Genomic DNA, 20,561 nt, shown 5'->3' with positions numbered 1-20,561 from the left:
CAGCTGTCACCAGCACTGTCACCGGTGCTGGGCACATCCCTGTCCCCACTGCCATGGCTTTGTGCAGGATTGTCACCGCTCAAAGCTGGCCCTGAATGTCCTCCCTGGTGCCATGGGCGGTTTGGGGCTATTCCAGATCCACATCCAAAGGGGATTTGGCCTGCCTGTTGTCCCTGTGCCACTGTGGGGTTGTCACCAGCACTGTGGGCCTGTCACCAGTGCTGTCCCTGTCCCCATTGCCATGGCTTTGTGCAGGATTGGCCCTGCTCAAAGCTGGCCCTGAATGTTCCCTCTGGGGCTATTCCAGACCCACACCCAAAGGGGATTTGGCCTGGCTGCTGTCTCTGTGGGGTTGTCACAAAGGTGACCAGGACACCTTCCCTTGCCTCCCAGTGTCCCCATTTAGGTTCTACCCATCTCCAGCCCCCTCGGGAGATGCCACCTCCTCGCTAACAAGGTGACAAAGGACATGGCTGAGCGCCTTCCCAACATCCAACCTCTGGGTTTCTCCCTGCTGTGCAAAAACCCATCAGGTGTCGGGGGTTGAGCTCCTTGCTGGCAGGCTGAGCAGCCGCTGCAGCCGGGCTTTCTGCAGCCCTCATGTTTATTAATCGCCATGAATATTTATGCAAAGTTCCTCCAGCTTCTGCTGCTCGAATGCAGGCGTGATCGGGCTGGGCAGTGAGATGGCTCCGCTGCAAAAGGGGCTGAGGGTGGCATTGCTCCTTGCCAGGCTGCTCTGGACCAGGAAGCAGCTGGAGGTGAAAATCCCACTGGTGTTGTGCTCATCTCTCAGTCCTACAGGCCCAGCAGGGAGGTCAGCGCCTTATCCGGCAGAAATTCCTCCAATTTTCCCCCAAAATTCTCCCCAACGTGCCCAGCCTGGCACCTCAGGCTTTCCTGGTGCCCATCTGTGCCACGGCATCACCTGGCACAGATGGGCAAGGACCAGCCCTGATCCATCCCTGACTACAAAAAGAGCCTGGAATACCAAGATGGGGATGCTGAGCTGAAATCCATCAAACTGGGCACAACAACTCATCCAGAGGCCCAGGAGCCACTTGGGAAAGGATTTTTGGCTGTGCCCACAGTCTGGAACAGCCACAAAGTGAAATTTACTCCGCGGCTTGTCCTTTGTTTCCCATCACCTCGCTCGTATTTCCTGGGCTTTTCTCCCTCGACACCAGCTGGAGAAAACTCCTCGTGAAGGTCCCTGGGCAGGGCAGGTCCCTCCATCGCCGTCAGGGCTCCCATCAGAGCAGATTAAATTATCCTGCAGCCCCAAACTCGCCTGTTTACGGCTGGTTTTGTTTTCCCGCTGGAGCAATTCGCCCGCCGAGTTTACGGGAAGCGATTCCGACAAGCGCCTGTCGTTACCGGCTGCTCGGGGGCCGCATCCCCTCCCTCCTCACCCCCGTTTTGGAGACGAGGTGTTCCTGATGAACCTTTCTGAACATCCACAAGCTCAGGGGAGACAATCCCTGGGGATGGAGCCCGGAGAGAGCGGGATGAGCATCCCCAGGAGCGCTCAACTCTTCCCCGAATCCTCACCGGGCACAGAGCAGCTGCCACCTCGGTGGCTCTGCCTGGCCCTGATTTCTGTGCCAAATGAAGGGGAAACGAGAGCTCTGCGCTGGAAGCAGCAGCAGCTCCGGGTGCCTGGGGAGGCCCTGCCCTGCTCGGCTGTCCCGGTGTGCCCGGTCCCCGCTAATGACAGCGGTGGCACCGGGGCACCTCGTGTCACAGCCTGGCGGGGTTGTTGTGGCCTTAATGGACGGCTGTGATTGCCAGCCAGCCGGAAAGGCCCGGTGTCACCACCTCAGTGCTGCTCTAATTGCACCCTGCGAGGAGCTCTGCTCAGCCCAGCCCCTCAATCCCAATCCTTCAGGCCCCAGTCGCTGTTTTCCCACATCCCAGCAGCTCAGTGATGAGGAGGAGGATGAAGGCTCGCACCCCTCACCCTGGGGGTGCTTTTCCAAGCTGTTCCTGGGGGCTGGGAGGGATGAGCACCACCCTGATGGGGATTTGGTGGCAGCGGCGGTGCCGGGGGAGGTTTGCAGGGATGCAGCAGCAGCAGCAGCACAAGCAGCTCCCGAGAGCAGCACCCAGTTGTCCTGGTAACAGTGGGTGCCTCCCGCTCCCACAGCTCGGCCCCCCCAGAGATGGAGCCCCCCAAGCTCCTCTTTGCCCTGCTGGGGCTGAGAGGGCTTGGCAGGGAGGGGATGGGAGGATGGGAGTGATGCCCGGGCTGGACAGGGGATGGTGGCCTTGTGGGACAGGGTGACAACAGCCAGGATGTGCCACAGCTTTGGGGGAGTCCCCATGGGCATCGCATCCATCCTGCACCACAACCTGCGTTGCACCCACTGTTGCATCCATTATTGCATCCTGCATCCCGTATTGCATCCTGTGGTGCATTCTGCAGCGCATTCCATGCTGCATCCTGCACCCCATATCAATCTCACATTGCATCCTGCATCCCACAGCAATCCCACATTAAATCCTGCATCCTCATCAATCCCACAGCAATCCCACATTGCATCCTGCATCCTCATCAATCCCACACCAATCCCACATTGCATCCTTCATCCCACACCAATCCCACACAAATCCCACATTGCATCCTTCATCCCACACTAATCCCACCTTGCATCCTGCATTCCCCATCAATCCCACATTAAATACTGCATTCCCCGTCAATCCCACATTGCATCCTTCATCCCACACCAATCCCACACTCATCCCACAATGCATCCTGCATTGCATCCCACACAAATCCCACATTGCATCCTGCATTCCCCATCAATCCCACATTAAATCCTGCATCCCACACTGCATTTCATGTTGCATCCTGCAGTGCATTCCATGTTGCATCCTGCATTCCCCATCAATCCCACATTAAATCCTGCATCCCCCATCAATCCCACCTTGCATCCTGCACCCCACACCAATCCCACACCGTGTTCTGCACTCCTCACAGGGCAGTGGCAGCCAGTCCAGGAGACCCCTTTGGACATCCCCAATTCCCTCAGCCATGCTGGGCTGCTTGGCTGAGGCAGCAAACACCTCATGGGAAGCTGGGAATGGCCCGGGGAGCTGTGGGTTTTGGGGTTGTTCATCCACAGAGCTGTGCTGAGCTGTATTTACAGATCCAGGGCTGGGAATATCCTGCAGCTCCAGCAAAGCTAATGCTGCTTTTCTCCTCGGGATAAAGACCAGCCTGAAAAGCTGGTTTGCTTTCCCCCAGCCTTGACCTGCAGGGCACGAGTGTCTTTCTGGGGACGTTGGGTCAGGCACCCAGGGACTGCAGGGAAGCGCTGGGAATAGGGAAAGCCAGGAAGGGAAGGAGCTGAGCTGTGTGGAGCTCTGGGGTGGATGAGATCCTGCACTTCCAGCAGCATTGGGCTGGATTAGAGCTGGTGCTGAGCAGTTGTCCTAGAGCTGCATCCTGGCCTGTCCATCCATGGTGTCCAGCCTGGATAGAGGGGACAGGGGACAGCTGTGAGCTGAGACAGCTGAGAGCAGCACTGGCACAGAAATGCCAGGAAGGGAAGGAGCTGAGCTGCGTGAAGCTCTAGGGTGGATCCTGCACTTCCAACAGCACTGAGCTGGATCAGAGCTGGTGCTGATCCCCAGGGTGCTGCATGATTGTCCTAGAGCTGCATCCTGAACTTTCTACCCATGGTGTCCAGCGTGGATGGAGGGGGGACAGGGGACAGCTGTGAGCTGAGACAGCTGAGAGCAGCGCTGGGCTGAGAGCAGCGCTGGCAGCAGCAGCGCCGGGCAGGATGTGTCCGGCAGAGGTGGACAGGCAGCAGAGGGAATGTGCTGCATTTCCAGCTGCGCTGCTCCCGCAGCAGCGTGGCAGCCAGGCCCTGCTGCGTCCTGCTGAGCTCCTCCTGCACGTCCAGGGCTCCGGGGCCCTGACACCCCATTCTCTGCCAGCCAGAGCAGGATCCCAGCTGCAGTGGAGTGGCTCAGTCGCCCATGGATCACCAAATCCTCAAGTTTATCCTGCCTGTGCTTCCTCTCTGGGTGTGAAACCGCAGCTCTGCAGCCCCCCGAGGTCCTGGGGGTCCGGCAGGCTGCGTGTCACCCCCACACGAGCCACATTTGTGGTTGTGACAGCGCCGTTTGTCAGCATCCCTGTGCTCCACACACTCCTGCAGAACTCGCCGAGGCCTGCACAAGTGTGGGGACACACATGGGACACACACACACACACACACACACACACTCACACAGAGCCCTGTGTGCTTTGCACACGCGTGTGCAAGGCAGAGCGTTCACACCCCCCCAGCTGTGCACACTCAGCCACAACCCCCCCGTGCCCGTGTGCCACTCCACGCGTGTGACACGGCTGGGGTGGGGGGCTTGGGGACACGCCACCCGCTCCCCACCCCGTGTGCGTGTGCACCGCTCACCCCCGCCCCCCCAGCGCTGCACCAGCAACAGCGGCAGAACCCGGGGGTCACCTCCCCCTGCACACGCACGGCGGGGGCGGCGGAGCGGGGACGGTGAGGGAGCAGAGGGGGTCCCCGCCGTGCCCGCTGCTGTCACACACCCGGTGCCAGCTGCTGTCACACCCGGTGCCCGCTGCTGTCACACACACAGTGCCCGGTGCTGTCACAGGCCGTGCCCGCTGCTGGCACACACCCGGTGCCCGGTGTGTCACACACACGGTGCTGTCACACACCCGGTGCCCGGTGTGTCACACACCGCCCCGCTCCCGGCGCATGCAGCAAGTGCCCGAGCGGCGCGCGCCGCCGCCGCCCCCGCGCCCCCCGCTCCCCCAGCCCCCCCCTCTCCCTTCCCCTCCCCACCGCATCCGCCGCCGCCGCCGCCGCCGCCACCGGGGCCCGGCGCGCTGCGCGCCCGCTCCCGGCCCCGCTCCCGGCCCCGCGCGCTGCCGCCGCCGCCGCCGCCGCGCTCCCCCGGGCGCGCCCGGGCACCGGCTGCCACCGCCACCGCCACCGCCGCTCGGGGATGGCCAGCCCGCTGCTCGCCGCGCCGCGCCGGGGCTACACGCGCTGCTAACGGAGCGCAGGTAAGGCGGCCACAATCTGATATCTCCCCCCTCTCCGGTGCACCGGCACCCCCCCGTTATCGGTGAACCCCCCCCCGCTCCTCCATCTCTTCCCCGGTGCGGCGGCTCCGCTCCCCCCCGGCGCGGCGCAGCGGGGGCGGCAGCTCGCCGGCGATGCGGGCTGCGGCGGCCGGTGCTGCCGCTTGGCAGAGCCCCGGTTGCACCGGGGGGACCCCCGCGGCTCCCACCCCAACTTTGCTGCCCCGGCGGCCGCGGGGCTGCGGGAACGGGAGTTGCGGCCGCGCGGGTGCCCCGTGCCCGGTGCTCGGCGCGGGCAGCGGCGTCCCCGAGGCGGCCCCGGCCCTGCCGGGAAGTTGCGCGGGGATGCGGCGGCGCGGAGGGCTCGGCAGCGGGGCTGGCGGAGAGTTGCGGCGTGCCCGGGGCTGCCGCTCCTTCCCCCGGTACTGCCGGTCCTTCCCCGGGGCTGCCGCTCCCCCGGTTCTCCCGGGCTGCCGGTGCTTCCCCCGGGGCTGCCGCTCCTTCCCTCGGTACTGCCGCTCCCCCGTTCTCCCGGGGCTCCCGATCTCCTCCTCCCGCTCTGCCGCTCCCCCCTCCCCGCTGGTTGCCGCTTCTCCGGTTCTCCCCTCGGCTTTGCCTTTTCCCCGGTGCCCCTCAGGACCCCCGTGCCCCCCTCGAGGCGCCGTTCCCTCCCTCCCGTTAAACCGTGCCCGGCTCCGGCCGCCCCACGGCGGAGGGGCTGCACGCGTGTCCGCGGGCACATGTGTGTTCGCTGGCACACGTGTGGCACGGCGGCGCGTGTCGCACAGCAAGGCCACGCGTGGGTGCGGGGCTCCCTGCTGGCATTCCCGCTGCGGGCACACGCGTGGATTGTGCCAGCCTGGCCAGCGTGGGTGCCCGGCGGCGTTTGTCACCCCTCGGTCAGGGCCCCGGGGGCTGCGTGGGTGAAGCCTCGGTCGTGGGTGGGTTCGTGGGTGGGTGGGTTCGTGGGTGGGTTCTCAGCCCTCCCCTGCGCGCCGGGGCTTTGTTCGGTGCCAGCGTGGGGTGCCACGGGGCCCGTGGGTGTGCGGGAGGGCACACGTGGGCACCGCGGGCACGTGCGGCGCGCAGGTGGCAGCTTGGGGGGACCCGCAGCTCTTTCCGGGGGGACCTGCGAGCCCTGGCAGCGGTGGCACGGAGCGGTGCCAGGTGCGCCTCCCGCGCGTGTCACTTGTTGAGGACGGGGGCGGTTTTTGCGCAGCCGGCGCTGGGGGGGCACTGGCGGCAGCGCGGCGTGTGAACAACCCTTCCCTTTTCTAGGTCATGGCACCGCTGGCTGTGCCGGCCGCCGCCTGGCAGCCGGGGCCGCCGGTGGCGCGGGGAGGTGGCCCCGGGGTGGCCGGGCCGGGGGTTCAGTGCGGGGCGCACGTGGAGCGGGTGGCACGGGGCTGGCTCTGAGCTGTGCCACCGGCGTTGTCCCCAGGGCTTGGGGACAGCGTTGTCCCTGCTTTGAAGGCCGTGCTGAGCTGAGGGGGGTCGTGGGGAGGCTCCGTGGGCTCGCATGGGGAGGAGCGGGGTGGCGCAGCTGTTGTCACTGTCACCGTCACTGTCACCTGGCAGGGAGGGTCCACTCCCTGCTCCCAGCAGGGCTCCTTGGTGATGGCACGGTGGCACTGGATGTGGGGCTGGCCGTGTGGCAGTGCCAGCCCTGCTGTGCCAGAGCACGGAGCCTGGCAGCCGCTCCTCTGCCAGGCCTGTCAAGCCTTGTCACCGGCCCCAGCTCTGATCCAAGGAGCCATGATCCTACAAATTCGGGCTGTGCTGGAGAGAAAGCGGGCACGGAGCGGGCACAGCGGGATCTCACCATCCAGCTGGGAGCCGAGTGGCAGAGGGGCTCCAGAGCCGTCTGGGACACGCTGCCAGCTCTTCCCAGCTCCTTCTGCTTCTTCTCAACACCTCCAAGGACCTTTGGCCGTGGAATTTTCAGCCTGGAGTTGCTCCCTGCCATGCTGGAGATGGCACTGGGGATGCTCGGCTCTCCCCGCTGGTGCAGAGCTCTGCCCTGGCACCCATCTCACCGCTGCGGGATCAGATGGGATTTCCACCAGCCAGCGTGTCCCCATTGTTGCCACATCCCCTCATCCCAAGGGGATTTTCAGATGGGATGGGAGCTGCAGGATGGATTCCCCATTCCCTGGAGGAAGATGATGCTCCAGCCCTGCGCTGCTGTGGTGCCTCCACATGGATGCTTCTCCATGGGATTGAGGAACTTGGATTGAGGCCCTGCAAACTCATTTCCTACCACGGGTCCATCCTCTAATGGGGACAAGGCTGGCTTGGGGCCACCTGGCTCAGTTGCTAAATGTCAGAAGCTCTTCAGCTCCTCGCTGCTCACGAGGGCCACCGTGTCCCCCCTGTGCTGCTCCTGTCTGTTCCTTCTTGATGTCCTCCAAGAGCAGGATGGAGCCAGGCCCCTTCTCTCCCTGGAGCACCTCAGAAGATCATGGTGGGGCTGGATCTGGATGAGATAATGGGTACAAAAAAAATCCCTTTTTGGGGTGAGAACAGAACCCCTCTTTGGAGCCTTCCTGGGTCTCCCAGCCTTCCAGAATGGAGCTGATGGAAAAGAGCGACTCACATCCCAAAGATGTGGAAGAAACTCCTTGGAAGAGGCTGTGGGAGCACCGTGGCTGCTGCAGCCCCTGAAGCTGAGGGGGTTTTGCCTCCAGGGAACCCTCCCAGCTGTGCACGTCCAAGGGGGAGGCAGCACCCACCATTCCCTGGCACAGCAAATCCCCAATCCCGGCGGAGATTTCTCTGTGCTGTCTCCCGGCCTTGCTTTTTGGAGTGGAGTTTCACCAACAGCAGTTAAGGAAAATAAATAAAGAGGCCTGTGCCTGCCAGTGCTCGCGAGGCCGCGCCAGGGATTGGCAGAGCGGCACCATTAATTACAGCCCGGCACCGCTGCCAGCCTGCCGGCTCCAGGAGGGGCCGTGGCATCACGCCGGGGAGCCAGAGGGACAAGGGAGATGTGGAATTGTGGAAGGGAGGGGAAACGTGCTCCTGGATGCTGAGGGAATTGTGCCAGGGTGGGTGGAAGCAGCTGGGAGAGCGCTGTGCCTGCTGTGTGTGCACATGCTTGCACACGCGTGTGCTGAGCAGCGATACGTGTTTTCGGGGGGATTGCAGAGGGGTTTTACCCAGGAGTGGTGCTGATGTGTTGGTGGAAGGGCTGGGAACGCTCAGGAGGTGCTTTGGGGCAGCTTTGGATTCCCTGGATGCCTTTGAATCCCGGGGGTTGGAGGGCAGTGGGAATTTGTGGCGCTGCCTTTGTCACTGTCACCTCTGGGAGGGCACAGATGGCATCCCATGGGATGGACCCCACTGCCAGAGCGGGTGGAAGCAGCTGGGAGATCGCTGTGCCCGCTGGGTGTCTGTGTGTGCACACGCGTGTGCAAGCGTGTGCCGAGCAGGGATCCGTTTTTTTGGGGGGATTGCAGAAGATTTTTTCCCATAAGTGGTGCTGATGTGTTGGTGGAGGGGCTGGGAAGGCTCAGGACACCCCATGGAGGAGCTTTGGGGCAGCTTTGGAGTTCTCAAATGCCTTTGAATGGACAGGGAAGATCCCAAGGTTTGGAGGGTGGTGGGAATTGCTCGTTGTGGCGCTGTCTTTGTCACTGTCGCCTCTGGGTGGGCAGGGATGGCATCCCATGGGATGGAGCCCCATGGCTTTGCCGTTCCTGTTCCTTTTGGCAAGGAAATGAGGCTGTTCCATGCCGGATCAACCACCCAGGATGCCCCAGCCCTTCCTCACTTTTTATTCCTTTATCCTAAGCCATGCTCATGTCAGGAATTTTCCTGGATCGGATATTTCCCCCCCCCCCCATGGATTTTGTATTTTTTACAGCCAAAATCCAGGCAAAACATCCTCGGGGAAACAACCTGTTTGTGCACGGGGAGCAGTGCCGTGCCGTGGCCGGGTAAAGCCGTGCCACGCTCTGATCCTGCTTTTCCAGCAGCGAAATTCCAGCAGGGATGCGAGGCAGGGATGGAGAGAGAGCGGCGAGCCCGAGCTGTCGCTTCCGCCCGCCCGGCCGCTTTGCCAGAGCTCTGTGATGGCTCTTTAAAAGCTTTAATTAAAGCTCTAAACCCACCCCCTTCCCTGCGCCCGGGCGGCAACAAAGGCAGATGGAAGGGGCTGCAGCGTGCCAGGCTGTGCCCGCCGCGCTCCGGGTGGCACGGCTGTGCCCGCCGTGCTCCGGGTGGCATCGCTGTGCCCGCCGTGCTCCGGGTGGCATCGCTGCCCCCAGGGAGCACCGGCGGGGCGCCGGGGGGGTCCCTGGGTGGTTCAGGGGGTTCATCCCGCATGGACCGAGGAGATTTGGGGGGCAGCGGGGGTGATGCCGGCGCGGCCGTGCCCTGGCACCGCGGCCGGGCCGGGCTGCCCCGAGCCGGGCAGCGCAGACGGTGACGCCGCAGGGCTCCGTGTCCCCGCCGCGCTGATGGCTGGGGGTGATGGTGACCCCTGGGCAGCTCCAGCCGGGTGACTCGGTGGCACAGATGTTAAAAATCTCCTCGGCCCCTTCGCAGATCGGTGAAATATTTTCACTGCAGCAGCTGCAGGGAGCGGGGCTGGTGCCGAGCGAGCTCCGGTGCAGCCCCGGCCGTGGCTCCGCTCGGGCAGCCGCAACCAGGAGGAGGTTTTGGGGCTGGGACGAAGCTCCGCATATCCCAGAACAGCTGGATCATGCGTGCCTGGAGAGGTGAGGAGCGGGCTGTGCGCATCCCCGAGGATGGATGGATGGATGGATGGATGGATGGATGGATGGATGGATGGATGGAGGGAGGGATGGTGCTGCCGGAGCGTCCTCCCTGCTCGCTGCTGCTGCTGGGCGAGGGAAGCAAGCACCATCTTGTGTCCCTGCCAGGCTGCGGGAGCCCCGGGAGCTCGCTGCAGAGCGGCAGCGTGTCCCTGCCTGACCTCCTCCTCCTCTCCCTCCTCCTCCTCCTCTCCCTCCTCCTCCTCCTCCTCTCCCGGCTCTCCGAGGGGGCTGCGACTCTCGGGGGGGACCCCAGGTTCTCCAGCAGCACCGGTGGGGGATGCCCCGCTCCGGCTGCACTTGGAATTCGCCGCTTTTGGGTCTCTCCTGTTGCATTTCTCTGGCTGGAGACCGGATGAACCGGAGGGTTTTAATCCGGGAAAATGGAGTTTTCTTTCAGCCCTGCTTGCATCGGGGAGATCCAGCCGGCTCTGCTCCATCCCAGCCCCTCTCCCCGTGCCGTGGAGGGGGGAACGCCAGCGCCGAGCCCTCCCCTCCGTGCTGCCGGAGCCAGCGCCAGCCTGTTGCATGAGAATCGGGATATTTTTAGCTCTTTAATGTCCCCGGAGTGGCTCCAGCTGCAGGCTCGGCCAAGTGTCCCTCCCGATGAGCCGGGGATGCCCCAGCACCAGCACCTCGGGCAGGGATGGCTCGGGAGCAGGATTTGGTGTTTAAGGGCGATTTGGGAGCAGGATCTGGTGTTTGAGGGTGGTTTGGGAGCAGGATTTGCTGTTTGAAGGTGTTTAAGGAGCAGAATTTGGTGTTTGAGGGCAGTTTGGGAGCAGGATTTGGTGTTTGAGGATGTTTGGGGAGCAGAATTTGGTGTTTGAGGGCAGTTTTGGGAGGAGGATTTGGTGTTTGAGGGCGGTTTTAGAGCAGGATTTGGTGTTTGAGGGTGTTTAGGGAGCAGATTGGTGTTTGAGGGCATTTTGGAGCAGGATTTGGTGTTTGAGGGTGGTTTTGGAGCAGGATTTGCTGTTTAAGGGAGCAGGATTTGGTGTTCGAGGGCAGTTTTGGAGCAGGATTTGCTGTTTGAGTATATTTTGGAACAGGATTTGGTGTTTGAGAGTGGTTTTGGAGCAGCATTTGCTGTTTGAGAGCAGGATTTGGTGTTTGAGGGCAGTTTTGAAGCAGGATTGGTGTTTGAGGGTGGTTTTGGAGCAGAATTCGCTGTTTCAGGGTGAGCAAGAGCATCCCTCGTGCCGTGCCAAGCGCTCGGCATCCCCAGCACACGGCTGGGCGGAGACCTCAGCGATTTTGGAATCAACCTCAGCCATGGCATCTGGCCCTGTGGCCACCTCCCGGATGTCCCCTGATGTCCCCAGGGCTGTCCCTTTGCCCCGGGCACGGGCTGAGTGATGCTGCCACGTGCGCGGCGGCCTCGGCCTCTGTAGAGCCGCGCTCCGGGCTCGCTTAATAAGGCCGCGGCGTGCATTATTTTATTAATGAGGTATTAAAAAGCTGTTCATGGCCATGCTCTGCGCTCCCAGAGAGGCATCCAAGAAATCTGCGCTGAGCAGTGACTGCTCACCCAGTGCTTGGTTCTTAGGATAGCTATGGGGACACCACGCTGCTGCGGCGTCACCGTGCACCCCCAGAACGTCACCCCGCGCTGCCAGCCTGTCCCCACCCTGCTCCAGGGCACCAGGATGAACTCCAAGGGTTTTTCTAGCTCTGTCTGAAGTTGTTTGGTGGCTCCATGTCCAGGCTGTGCTTGGCCAGGGGTGGGCCAAGGGTGGGGGTGTCATTGCAGTGGGGACCTGTGGGGCTGGCACGCTGCTGTGGTGGTTTTGGGGTGAATTGCTCGCTCTGTGCTGCACTGTCCCCAACCTGGGCACTCATTGGCACTGCAAGGAGTCCCCTGTAACGCTGCAAGGTGTCAGATGGGGACAAGGACCATGTGGGGACAGGGACCAGATGGGGACATGGACCAGGAGGGGACATGGGGTGACTGGTATGCTCCTCGCACACAGCATCCCAGTTACCCCATGTCACCTCCCGGTTCATGTCCCCACTTGTCCCCAGGCTCAGGGCAGGGTGCTGACCCCCAGCCCAGCTCCCCAGCGCCCAAACCTCCAGGTAAGCCTCTGTCCATATGTCCATCTGTCTGTCCGCAGGGCAAATGCCATAGGATGACCGCTGCTGGTCCCCTCTTACTGGCTGTGATTTCGTCTGTCCTGTGGCTCACGCGGGGCTTCGACCCGGCTCCCAGCGCCTGCTCCGCCCTGGCCTCCGGCGTCCTCTACGGCTCCTTCTCCCTCAAGGACCTGTTCCCCACCATCTCCTCGGGCTGCTCCTGGACCCTGGAGAACCCCGACCCCACCAAGTACTCGCTCTACCTCCGCTTCAACCGGGAGGAGCAGGTGTGCACCCACTTCTCGCCCATGGTGCTGCCGCTCGACCACTACCTGGCCAACTACACCTGCGACCCCCGGGGCGAGGCCAGCCCTGCGCCCACCTCCCAGCACCCAGAGCAGCAGCAGGAGGAGGAGGAGGACGAGGAAGCCGAGCTGGAGCTGTGTGAGGGCACAGGACCCTTCACCTTCCTGCACTTTGACAAGAACTTCGTGCAGCTGTGCCTGGCGGCCGAGCCCGAGGCGGCCCCGCGGCTGCTGGAGCCGCAGGCGCTGGAGTTCCGCTTCGTGGAGGTGCTGCTCATCAACAACAACAACTCCAGCCAGTTCACCTGCAGCGTGCTGTGCCGCTGGCTCGAGGAGTGCCTGCAGGCTCCCGGTGCCCGCCGCTGCGGCTTCACCCACGCCGGCTGCAGCTGCCAGGCTGAGAGCGCCCCGGCGCCCCGGCGCAACGGCACCCGGCCCCCCACGCCCACCCCGGTGCCCGCCGCGCCCGACTGCTGCCCCACGGAGCTGCATCCCGCCAATGCCAACGAGCTCGAGCTGCCCGAGGTGCCACACGGTGAGTGGGGAGCGGGGATGGGCGCCCTGTGTGGTGGTGGGGGTCTCTGGGTGATGCCAGTGCTGGTGGAATGGGTGGGTTGTGCCTGTGTGGGGTACACGGGGAGTGGGGAGGGTGGGAATGGGGCAGGGGGTGGGTCCTGATTGTGTGAGATCTGTGGGGCTGGAATGTGCCAGGTGGGCAGTGGGTATGGGGCAGGGAATGGTGAAATTGATGGATCCTGGGGCTGGAAGTGCCAGTGGGGCAGGGAATGGGGAAATGGATGGATCCTGGGGCTGGAGGTGCCAGTGGGACACTGGGAATGGGGTAGGGCATGGTGGAATGATGGATCCTGGGGGCACTGGGAATAGGGTAGGGAATGGTGGAATGGATGGATCCTGGGGCTGGAGGTGCCAGTGGGGCACTGGGCATGGAGCAGGGAATCCATGGGGTGGATGAATCTTCTTCGAGCCCACTCCCAGGGCAGGATGGTGCCAACTGGGCACTGGGTATGGAGCAGGGAATCCATGGAATGGATCAATCCTGCCTAAGCACACTCCTTAGGGCAGGAGGGACCTGTGTATGGAGCAAGAAATCCATGGGATGGACGAATCTTCTCCGAGCCTACTCCCAGGGCAGGGTGGTGCCAATTGCAGGGAATCCATGCGATGGATGAATCCTGCCTGATCACACTCCTCAGGGCAGAAGGGAGCTGTGCATGGAACAAGAAGTCCATGGGATGGATGAGTCCTGCCTGAGCATGCTTCCTTAGGGCTGGAACTTTCCAGTGGGATATTGAACATGGAGCAGGGAATCCATATGAGTTCAAATCCATGGAGCTGCATCTTGCTCTGCCCTTGCCACGGCCCAGCCATCCCTGGGAACACCACGGTGGCCCCACCATGCCAGGGCTGATGCCAGGGCTCCTCTGGCACATCCCTCATGGCTCCCTGGCATCACTCACCGCCTCCCTGGCGCGGGGCAGGAGCAGGAGCCAACTCGCTCTGCCCCGCTGGAGACGCGGAAAACAATTTGCAGGTAAAATGACCCTTTGCCGTGGCAAATTACCCTTGACTGCTGCAGCCCGGGCGCTTGTTATTCCAGGCAGGATGTCACGGCCGGGCTATTAACCAGGCGGAATGAGGCCGTTTGCTCGTTCCGGGATTGTGGGAACGGCTGAGGATAAAGGAGCTCCGGCCCCAGGATCCGCCTTGCCCTGGGGTGTGACGGTGTTCACAGGGGTCTCAGGTTGAGGGAAGAAATGAGGATTTGATTCCATATTTCACAAGGCTTGATTTATTTATTATTTTATAATATATATTACATTGAAACTATACTAAAAGAATAGAAGAAAAGATTTCTTCAGAAACCGGCTAAGAATAGAATAAGAAAGAATGATAGCAAAAATTCTGTCTTGGACTCTCGGTCTGAGCCAGCTGGGCTGTGATTGGCCATTAATTAGAAACATCTAACATGGTGTTAGTGTTCAGAAGCACATAATCATGAGAATGATTATATGCAGGTGCTTTTATTGAAGAGCTCTGGGTGTCAGGGGTACAAACCCAAATCTGACCTCGACATTTTATATTCTATCATTATATAACTTTCATGTTAATTATTTAACTTATATTGTTCTATTGTATACATAGATTTCATCCAAGCATGGGCTCCTCGTGGTCCCCCTCAAACTTCTAACAGAGTTTCTCATGATTCTTCTTACCATTAAACAATAATTATATTTAATTATTAAACAATAATAACATCTAACAATTATATCATTTATCATATGCTGCTTACGCAGGTGCAATTTCACACGATCTGGCAAACACAAAGCCTTACATTTTCAGAGTCTATTTTTAACATTTTTCCGGGGTCCCACTAAGTCTAGTTTCTCCCGATTTTTGTAATTTTAAAACCTTTTACTATCAATGGGCCAATCACAGATGCACCTGTTGCATTCCACAGCAGCAGATAATCAATATTTACACTTTGTTCCTGAGGCCTCTCAGCTTCTCAGGAGGAAAAATCCTAAAAAAAAAAAAAAAGATTTTTCATAAAAGATGTCTGCGACACCGCGGTGCTGCCCATGCCTGCGGTGCCAAGCCCAGCGAGGTGACGAGGGGATTTTGGGTCACATCTGGCCAGATGTTTTCCCTTCGGCAGCCTCAGGGTGATGTGTGGGCAGGAGAAATCCCCGACAGGGCTGTGTGGGGTTTTTATCCGGCAGATTAGGTGGCGGGGCCTGGACGGGGGTGGGTGTAGAGATAATTTCATTGGGCTTTAGCATTTATTTCAGGAGCTAAATGTCATTACGGGCAGATCCCCCAGTAAATCCCCAGTCCCTTACAGCTGCAGGGCTCTAAATCGCCTCATCCCGAGGGGAGCTGCTTGAGCTGATTGCATTTTATGGGTTTTTTCCCATTTTGGTTTATTTTCCCCCCCATAAAAGCCACTCCCCGTGGGTGATTAAGAGCTCAGGGCCAGGGTCAGGTGCCAGCCCCAAGGTCAGCCTGGCTGACCCTGTGCCCCAGGGGTGACACCTGTGGTGGCTGGGGCTGGCTGGGGAGGAGGGAGATCCATGGTTGGATGGAGAAGGAGATCCAGGATGGAATTGGGAATTGGGATCCATGATGGAGAATGGGGATCCAGGATGAGATTGGGAATTGGGATCCACAATGGGATTGGGAACTGGGATCCAGGATGGAGAAGGGGGATCCACGATGCGATGGAGAATTGGGATCCAGGATGGAGAAGGCAGATCCATGATGGGATTGGGAACTGGGATCCACTATGGAGAAGGGGGATCCAGGATGGGATGGAGAATTGGGATCCATCACATAGAAGGGAGATCCAGGATGGGATTGGGAATTGGGATCGACCATGGAGACTGAGAATTGGGATCCATGATGGAGAAGGGAGAATCCGTGATGGGATTGAGATTTGGGATCCATGATGGGATTGAGAATTAGGATCCAGGATGGTGGGATCCAGGATGGGATTGGGAACTGGGATCCAGGATGGAGAAGGGGGATCCAGGATGGGATGGAAAATTGGGATTCAGGATGGTGGGATCCAGGATGGGATTGGGAATTGGGGTGCAGGATGGGATGGAGAAGGGGGATCCAGGATGAGATTGGGAATTGGGATCCGCGATGGAGAAGGGGCAATCCATGATGGGATTGAGAATTGGGATTCAGGATGGGATTGAGAATTAGGATGCAGGATGGGATGGAGAATTGGGATCCACGATGGAGAATTGGGATGCAGGATGGGATTGAGAATTGTGATCCAGGATGGGATGGAGAATTGGGATGCAGGATGGGATGGAGATGGGGGATGCAGAACAGGATGGAAAAGTTGGATTCAGGATGGGATTGAGAATTGTGATCCAGTATAGGATGGAGAAAGGGGATCCAGGATGGGATGGAGAATTGTGATTTAGGATAGGATGGAGAAGCGGGATCCTCCTCCAGGGGCCCCAGCACATCCCCAGGGGTGGCTCAGCGGGGTTACTCCCCCCGAGCCGGGCACAGGGCGCTGGCCTGGGGTGTCCCTGCAGAGCTGGCAGGGCTCAGTGCCACATTCCGCCTCTCGGGCTGCCACGGCCGCAAACTCCGGCTCCTTCTCCAAATTACATTTGACATTCAATTAAAGGCTGGAGCGCCCGGGGGCTCAGTGTTATTGCAGTGCCAGAGCCACGGGGGTGACGCGCTGCCACGGCCACCCCTGGTGCCACACCGCTGATGGTGTCACCGCACCGAGCCGCGGGCCAGCATCACAGAGCGCCCTTCATGCAGCTGGGGGGAGGTCCCAGCTCCCACCTGGCCTCCCCTCAGCCCCCCGGGGTGGAGAATGGTCCCCTTTGAGGGGGATGGATGGTGGCACGCAGGGCCGGGGGCTGAATGGCGCCTGTGAGCCGAGGCTTGGCGGGCGCCCAGCGCTGATCTCAGCGGCTCCTGCGCCGCAGCGACGCGGGGCTGGCGCCCGCCCAGAGCCTGCCCACAGCCCTGACCCCGGGGTGCCCGGTGCCCACGTCATACCCGCTCTGCCAGGGGGGGTTCAGGGATGAGGTAGGAGCCACATGGGTGGGTCATCCCCACTGCCAGGGGGAGTCAGGAATGAGGTTGGAACCACGTGGGAGTTTTGTGGGGTGACTTTGGGTGTGTTCAACACCCTGACCCCAGTGCCTGGTGCCCACGTCATGCCCGCTCCCCCAGGGGGAGTCAGGGATGAGGTTGGAACCACGTGGGAGTTTTGTGGGTGAATTTGGGTGTGTTTCATGCCCTGACTCCGGGGTCCCCGGTGCCCACATCATCCCTGTTTTGTCAGGGCATTCAGAGATGAGGTTGGAGTTTTGTGGGGTGACTTTTGGGTGTGTTTCATGCCCTGACCCTGGGGTGCCCGGCGCCCACGTCCTCCCCGCTCTGCCCGGGGAGTCAGGGATGAGGTTGGAGTCATTGTGGGTGGGTTGGAGGTTTGTGGGGTGACTTTGAACACCTGACCCTGGGGTCCCCAGTGCCCGCGTCATCCTCGCTCCCCCAGGGGGTTCAGGGATGAGGTTGGAACCACGTGGGAGTTTTGTGGGGTGACTTTGGATGTGTTTCATGCTCTGTCCCCAGTGCCCACGTCATCCCCGCTCCCCCAGGGGGGTTCAGGGATGAGGTTGGAGCCGTGTGGGTGAGCTGGAGGTTTGTGGGGTGACTTTGGGTGTGTTCGATGCCCTGAACCCAGTGCCCGTGTCATCCCCGCTCCCCAGGGGGATTTGGGGATGAAATTGGAGCCATTTGGGTGGGCTGGAGGTTTGGGGGTGACTTTGGGTGTGTTCAATGCCCTGTCCCCAGTGCCTGGTGCCCCATATCATCCTTGCTCTGCCAGGGGATTCAGGGATGAGGTTGGAGCCACGTGGGTGGGCTGGAGGTTTGAGGGTGACTTTGGGTGCATTCAACACCCTGACCCCGGGGTCCCCAGTGCCAATGTCATCCCCGCTCTGCCAGGGGGATTCAGGGATGAGGTTGGAGGTTTGTGGGGTGACTTTGGGTGTGTTCGACCCTGCTGCTCCACAATCCAGGTGGTGTGACCCCTCTAAAGACCCCCAAAGCTCTAACCCCCTCTTTTTGCTGTCTCGAGGTCAAGCAGCTCCAATTTTGGGTTTTCCTCACCCCAAATCCATCCCTACTCAGAAACCAACCCCCAGAGAGGTGCTGCTGGGACAAGGACACAACCAGCCTTGGGGTTCACCTTGATGTCCCCAAAAAACACCCCTGGATGTCCCCAAAATCTCCTCCCATGCTTGTCCCCACCAAGGGAACCTGGGGGACCCCTGGGCAGGCTGGAGTGCTGTGCTGGGGTTGGCTGCAGCCTCCTGGTGGTGACAGGCGAGGATTTAGTGCTCTCCGAAGGAAATTGAATTTGGTGTCTCTGTCGAACACAGCCAGGGAGAACGCCCTCGTATATCCTCGGGATTTATGGCTTTCCCCGGGCTCTTGCCGCGCTGTGTGTAATTCTGCTGCTCCCAGAAGTGGTCAGCCCTATGGGGAATTCAGGCCCACAGATCCCCCTGGGCATCCCCTCAGTGTCCCTGTGTGTCTCCCATTCCCCTGGGAATTCTGGAGTGGGATGTCCAAGGATCTGAGGGTGCCAGCGGGGAGCCCTGAAGGGTTACCCCAATTTAAGGCAAAACATGATAAATTTGGGGCTTTTTGCCAGCACAAGCAGTGCCAGAGCAGGGTGTGCTCCTTGCCTGGTGTCCCTGCTCTGTGTCCCAGTGGGTGCCACCGTGTGCCCAAAGCGCGCTGGCAGTGCCAGGTGTCCCCATGCCACCTCCCCTCCATCCCTTGGGGACATGGCTGTGTTTGGCTGGCAGTGTTTGTGCCATCCCTGCCTACTCTCCTGGCTTTCACAGCAGCGCAGTAACCACAGCATTTTTGGGGGTGACATCCCTGGGGCGGCACCGATGGCGCTGTCCCTCTGTCCCCATGGCATATCCAGCTGGGATGAATCCGTGTGAGCTCAGATTTGGGGACAGGAGTCCCTCTGGAGGACAGGGAGGTGTCCCAGGGGTGTGGGGGAGGCCGAGGGAGGTGTCCCCCTGTGCCTGCAGCCGCGTCCCCCGCCCGGCCCCGCACACGCCAGTTAATTTCACGCCAAGTGCCCTTGATGGATCACTTGTTATTTTTGGTGAGCCGAGTCATAAATTTGTGCCACCTCACTGCAGCGAGCTGATAAGTGGGGACAGGAGAGCACCTCTGCCTGGCACTGTGGGGACATGGGCACCCTGCCTGCACCAGGGACGTGGCATCCTGGGCTGGGGTCCAGCTGGGACATTTTGGGGTGGCTGTGACACATTTGGGGTGCTGGGGGTGTGATCAGTGATGCTCCACCAGGTTTTGCTCTCAGGCGTGTCAGCATAGGGCCAGGCACCCCTGAAATGTCCTGCACTGGCCTGTCCTCATCCCTGTCCCCATCCCTGTCCCCTGCCCACTCTCATTTTGGCCATTTCTCTCTCCTAGGCAATGCAGTCGAGGAGAACCAGAAGGTGAAGACCCAGTGGCCACGCTCAGCGGATGAACCCGGGGTCTACATGGCCCAGACAGGTACCAGGGACAGGCAGGGGGACACTGATGACACCAGGATCGCGCACCTGGCCAGGGGTGACAGAGACGGAGCAACTCCCTTTGGCTGCCTGCCCACGGACTGCCTTAATTCGCTCCATTTATATATTTTTTCCTCTGCACTTTCCTCCGAGGGTTGTAAAGCAAAAGCAGGGGGAAAAAAAAAAATCTATTAATTGTTTCGTTCAAATGTATTTATTTGGCAAATCCATCTGGGTAATTTGAACGTGCTGCTCCCCCCTCTCCCCAGCCTCCCTGATTTATGGTCGGAGGGCTCGGAGGCGAGCGGGGAGATGGATGAGCCCCAGCTCTGCTCCACATGCAGAATTCCCACCACACTCGGCTGCTCACGGGGTTCCTGCCCCTCTGGGAGCTCCTGGGTGACCCCAGTGGTGGCCCTGTCCTGCTCCTGTGACACGGAGCAGCCCCAGCATGTTGTCACCACCACGGGTGACGCGGAGCCCACGTTGTGCTTGTCTGCAGGACAAACGGTCCCCTCTGGAGCCCTCCCCCATCCATCCCTGTTTAATTTAAACGGATGGGCTCTGCTGCTGGGCTGTCCAAGAGCCTCAGAGACATCATCAACCTTAATAAGAGCCGGTTGTTGTAAATGTCAGCGTGTGACAGGGTGGGGAGAGGGGGCGGTGGAGGGCTGCCCGTGCTGCCCAGGCTGTCCACTTTGTTTGTGCTGCCCACTGCCCACCCTGCCCAGCCTGTCTGTGCTGCCCGTGCTGCCCACTGCCCACCCTGTCCATGCTGTCCATGCTGCCCAACCTGCCCACCCTGTCTGCGCTGCCTGTGCTGCCCACCCTGTACACCCTGCCCACCCTGCCCGTGCTGCCCACCCTGCTCACCCTGTCCATGCTGCCCATTGACCACCCTGCCCACCCTGCCCACCCTGTCCGTGCTGCCCACCGTGGCTGTCCACTGACCACCCTGCCCTGTCCATGCTGCCCACTGCTCACCCTGTCTGTGCTGCCCACCCTGCCCATCCTATGCTACCCATATTGCCCACTGACCACCCTACTCACCCTATCTGTTCTGTCCGTGATGCCCACTGCCCACCCTGCCCACCTCACTCACTCTGCCCATTCTGCCCTTGCTGCCCACCCTGCCCACCCCACTCACCTTGCCCACTCAGCTCACCCTGTTTGTGCTGGCCCTGATGCCCACTGCCCACCCTGCCCACCCTACCTGTGCTGCCATCCCCTC

The 20,561-nt window shown here is 60.8% G+C and overlaps 1 protein-coding gene across 7 annotated transcripts in view; it reads left to right on the top strand.

The window, feature by feature from the left end:
* Positions 1 to 4,967: 4,967 nt before the first annotated feature.
* ADGRB2 (adhesion G protein-coupled receptor B2) overlaps positions 4,968 to 20,561 on the top strand; it is a 36,658-nt gene continuing 21,064 nt past the window's right edge. For 5 of the 7 annotated variants that reach the window (XM_054292507.1, XM_054292505.1, XM_054292503.1 and 2 more), the window contains exons 1-3: positions 4,968 to 5,047; positions 11,961 to 12,759; positions 19,248 to 19,331. In XM_054292507.1, coding sequence (XP_054148482.1) covers positions 11,976 to 12,759; positions 19,248 to 19,331 — 868 coding nt within the window. In that variant the 5' untranslated portion in view covers positions 4,968 to 5,047; positions 11,961 to 11,975. Of the gene's footprint in view, positions 5,048 to 9,445; positions 9,787 to 11,960; positions 12,760 to 19,247; positions 19,332 to 20,561 lie in introns of those variants that run through there. The other 2 variants (XM_054292502.1, XM_054292508.1) reach the window with 2 other exon arrangements.

Source organism: Melozone crissalis, unplaced genomic scaffold (genome assembly GCF_028551555.1).
Source record: "Melozone crissalis strain CALT ecotype California unplaced genomic scaffold, PUWL_Pcris_2 ptg000111l_1, whole genome shotgun sequence".
NCBI classification, from domain to species: Eukaryota; Metazoa; Chordata; class Aves; order Passeriformes; family Passerellidae; genus Melozone; species Melozone crissalis.
The sequence above is the reverse complement of the archived record's forward strand: the minus strand, read 5'-3'. Positions and strand labels throughout refer to the sequence as shown.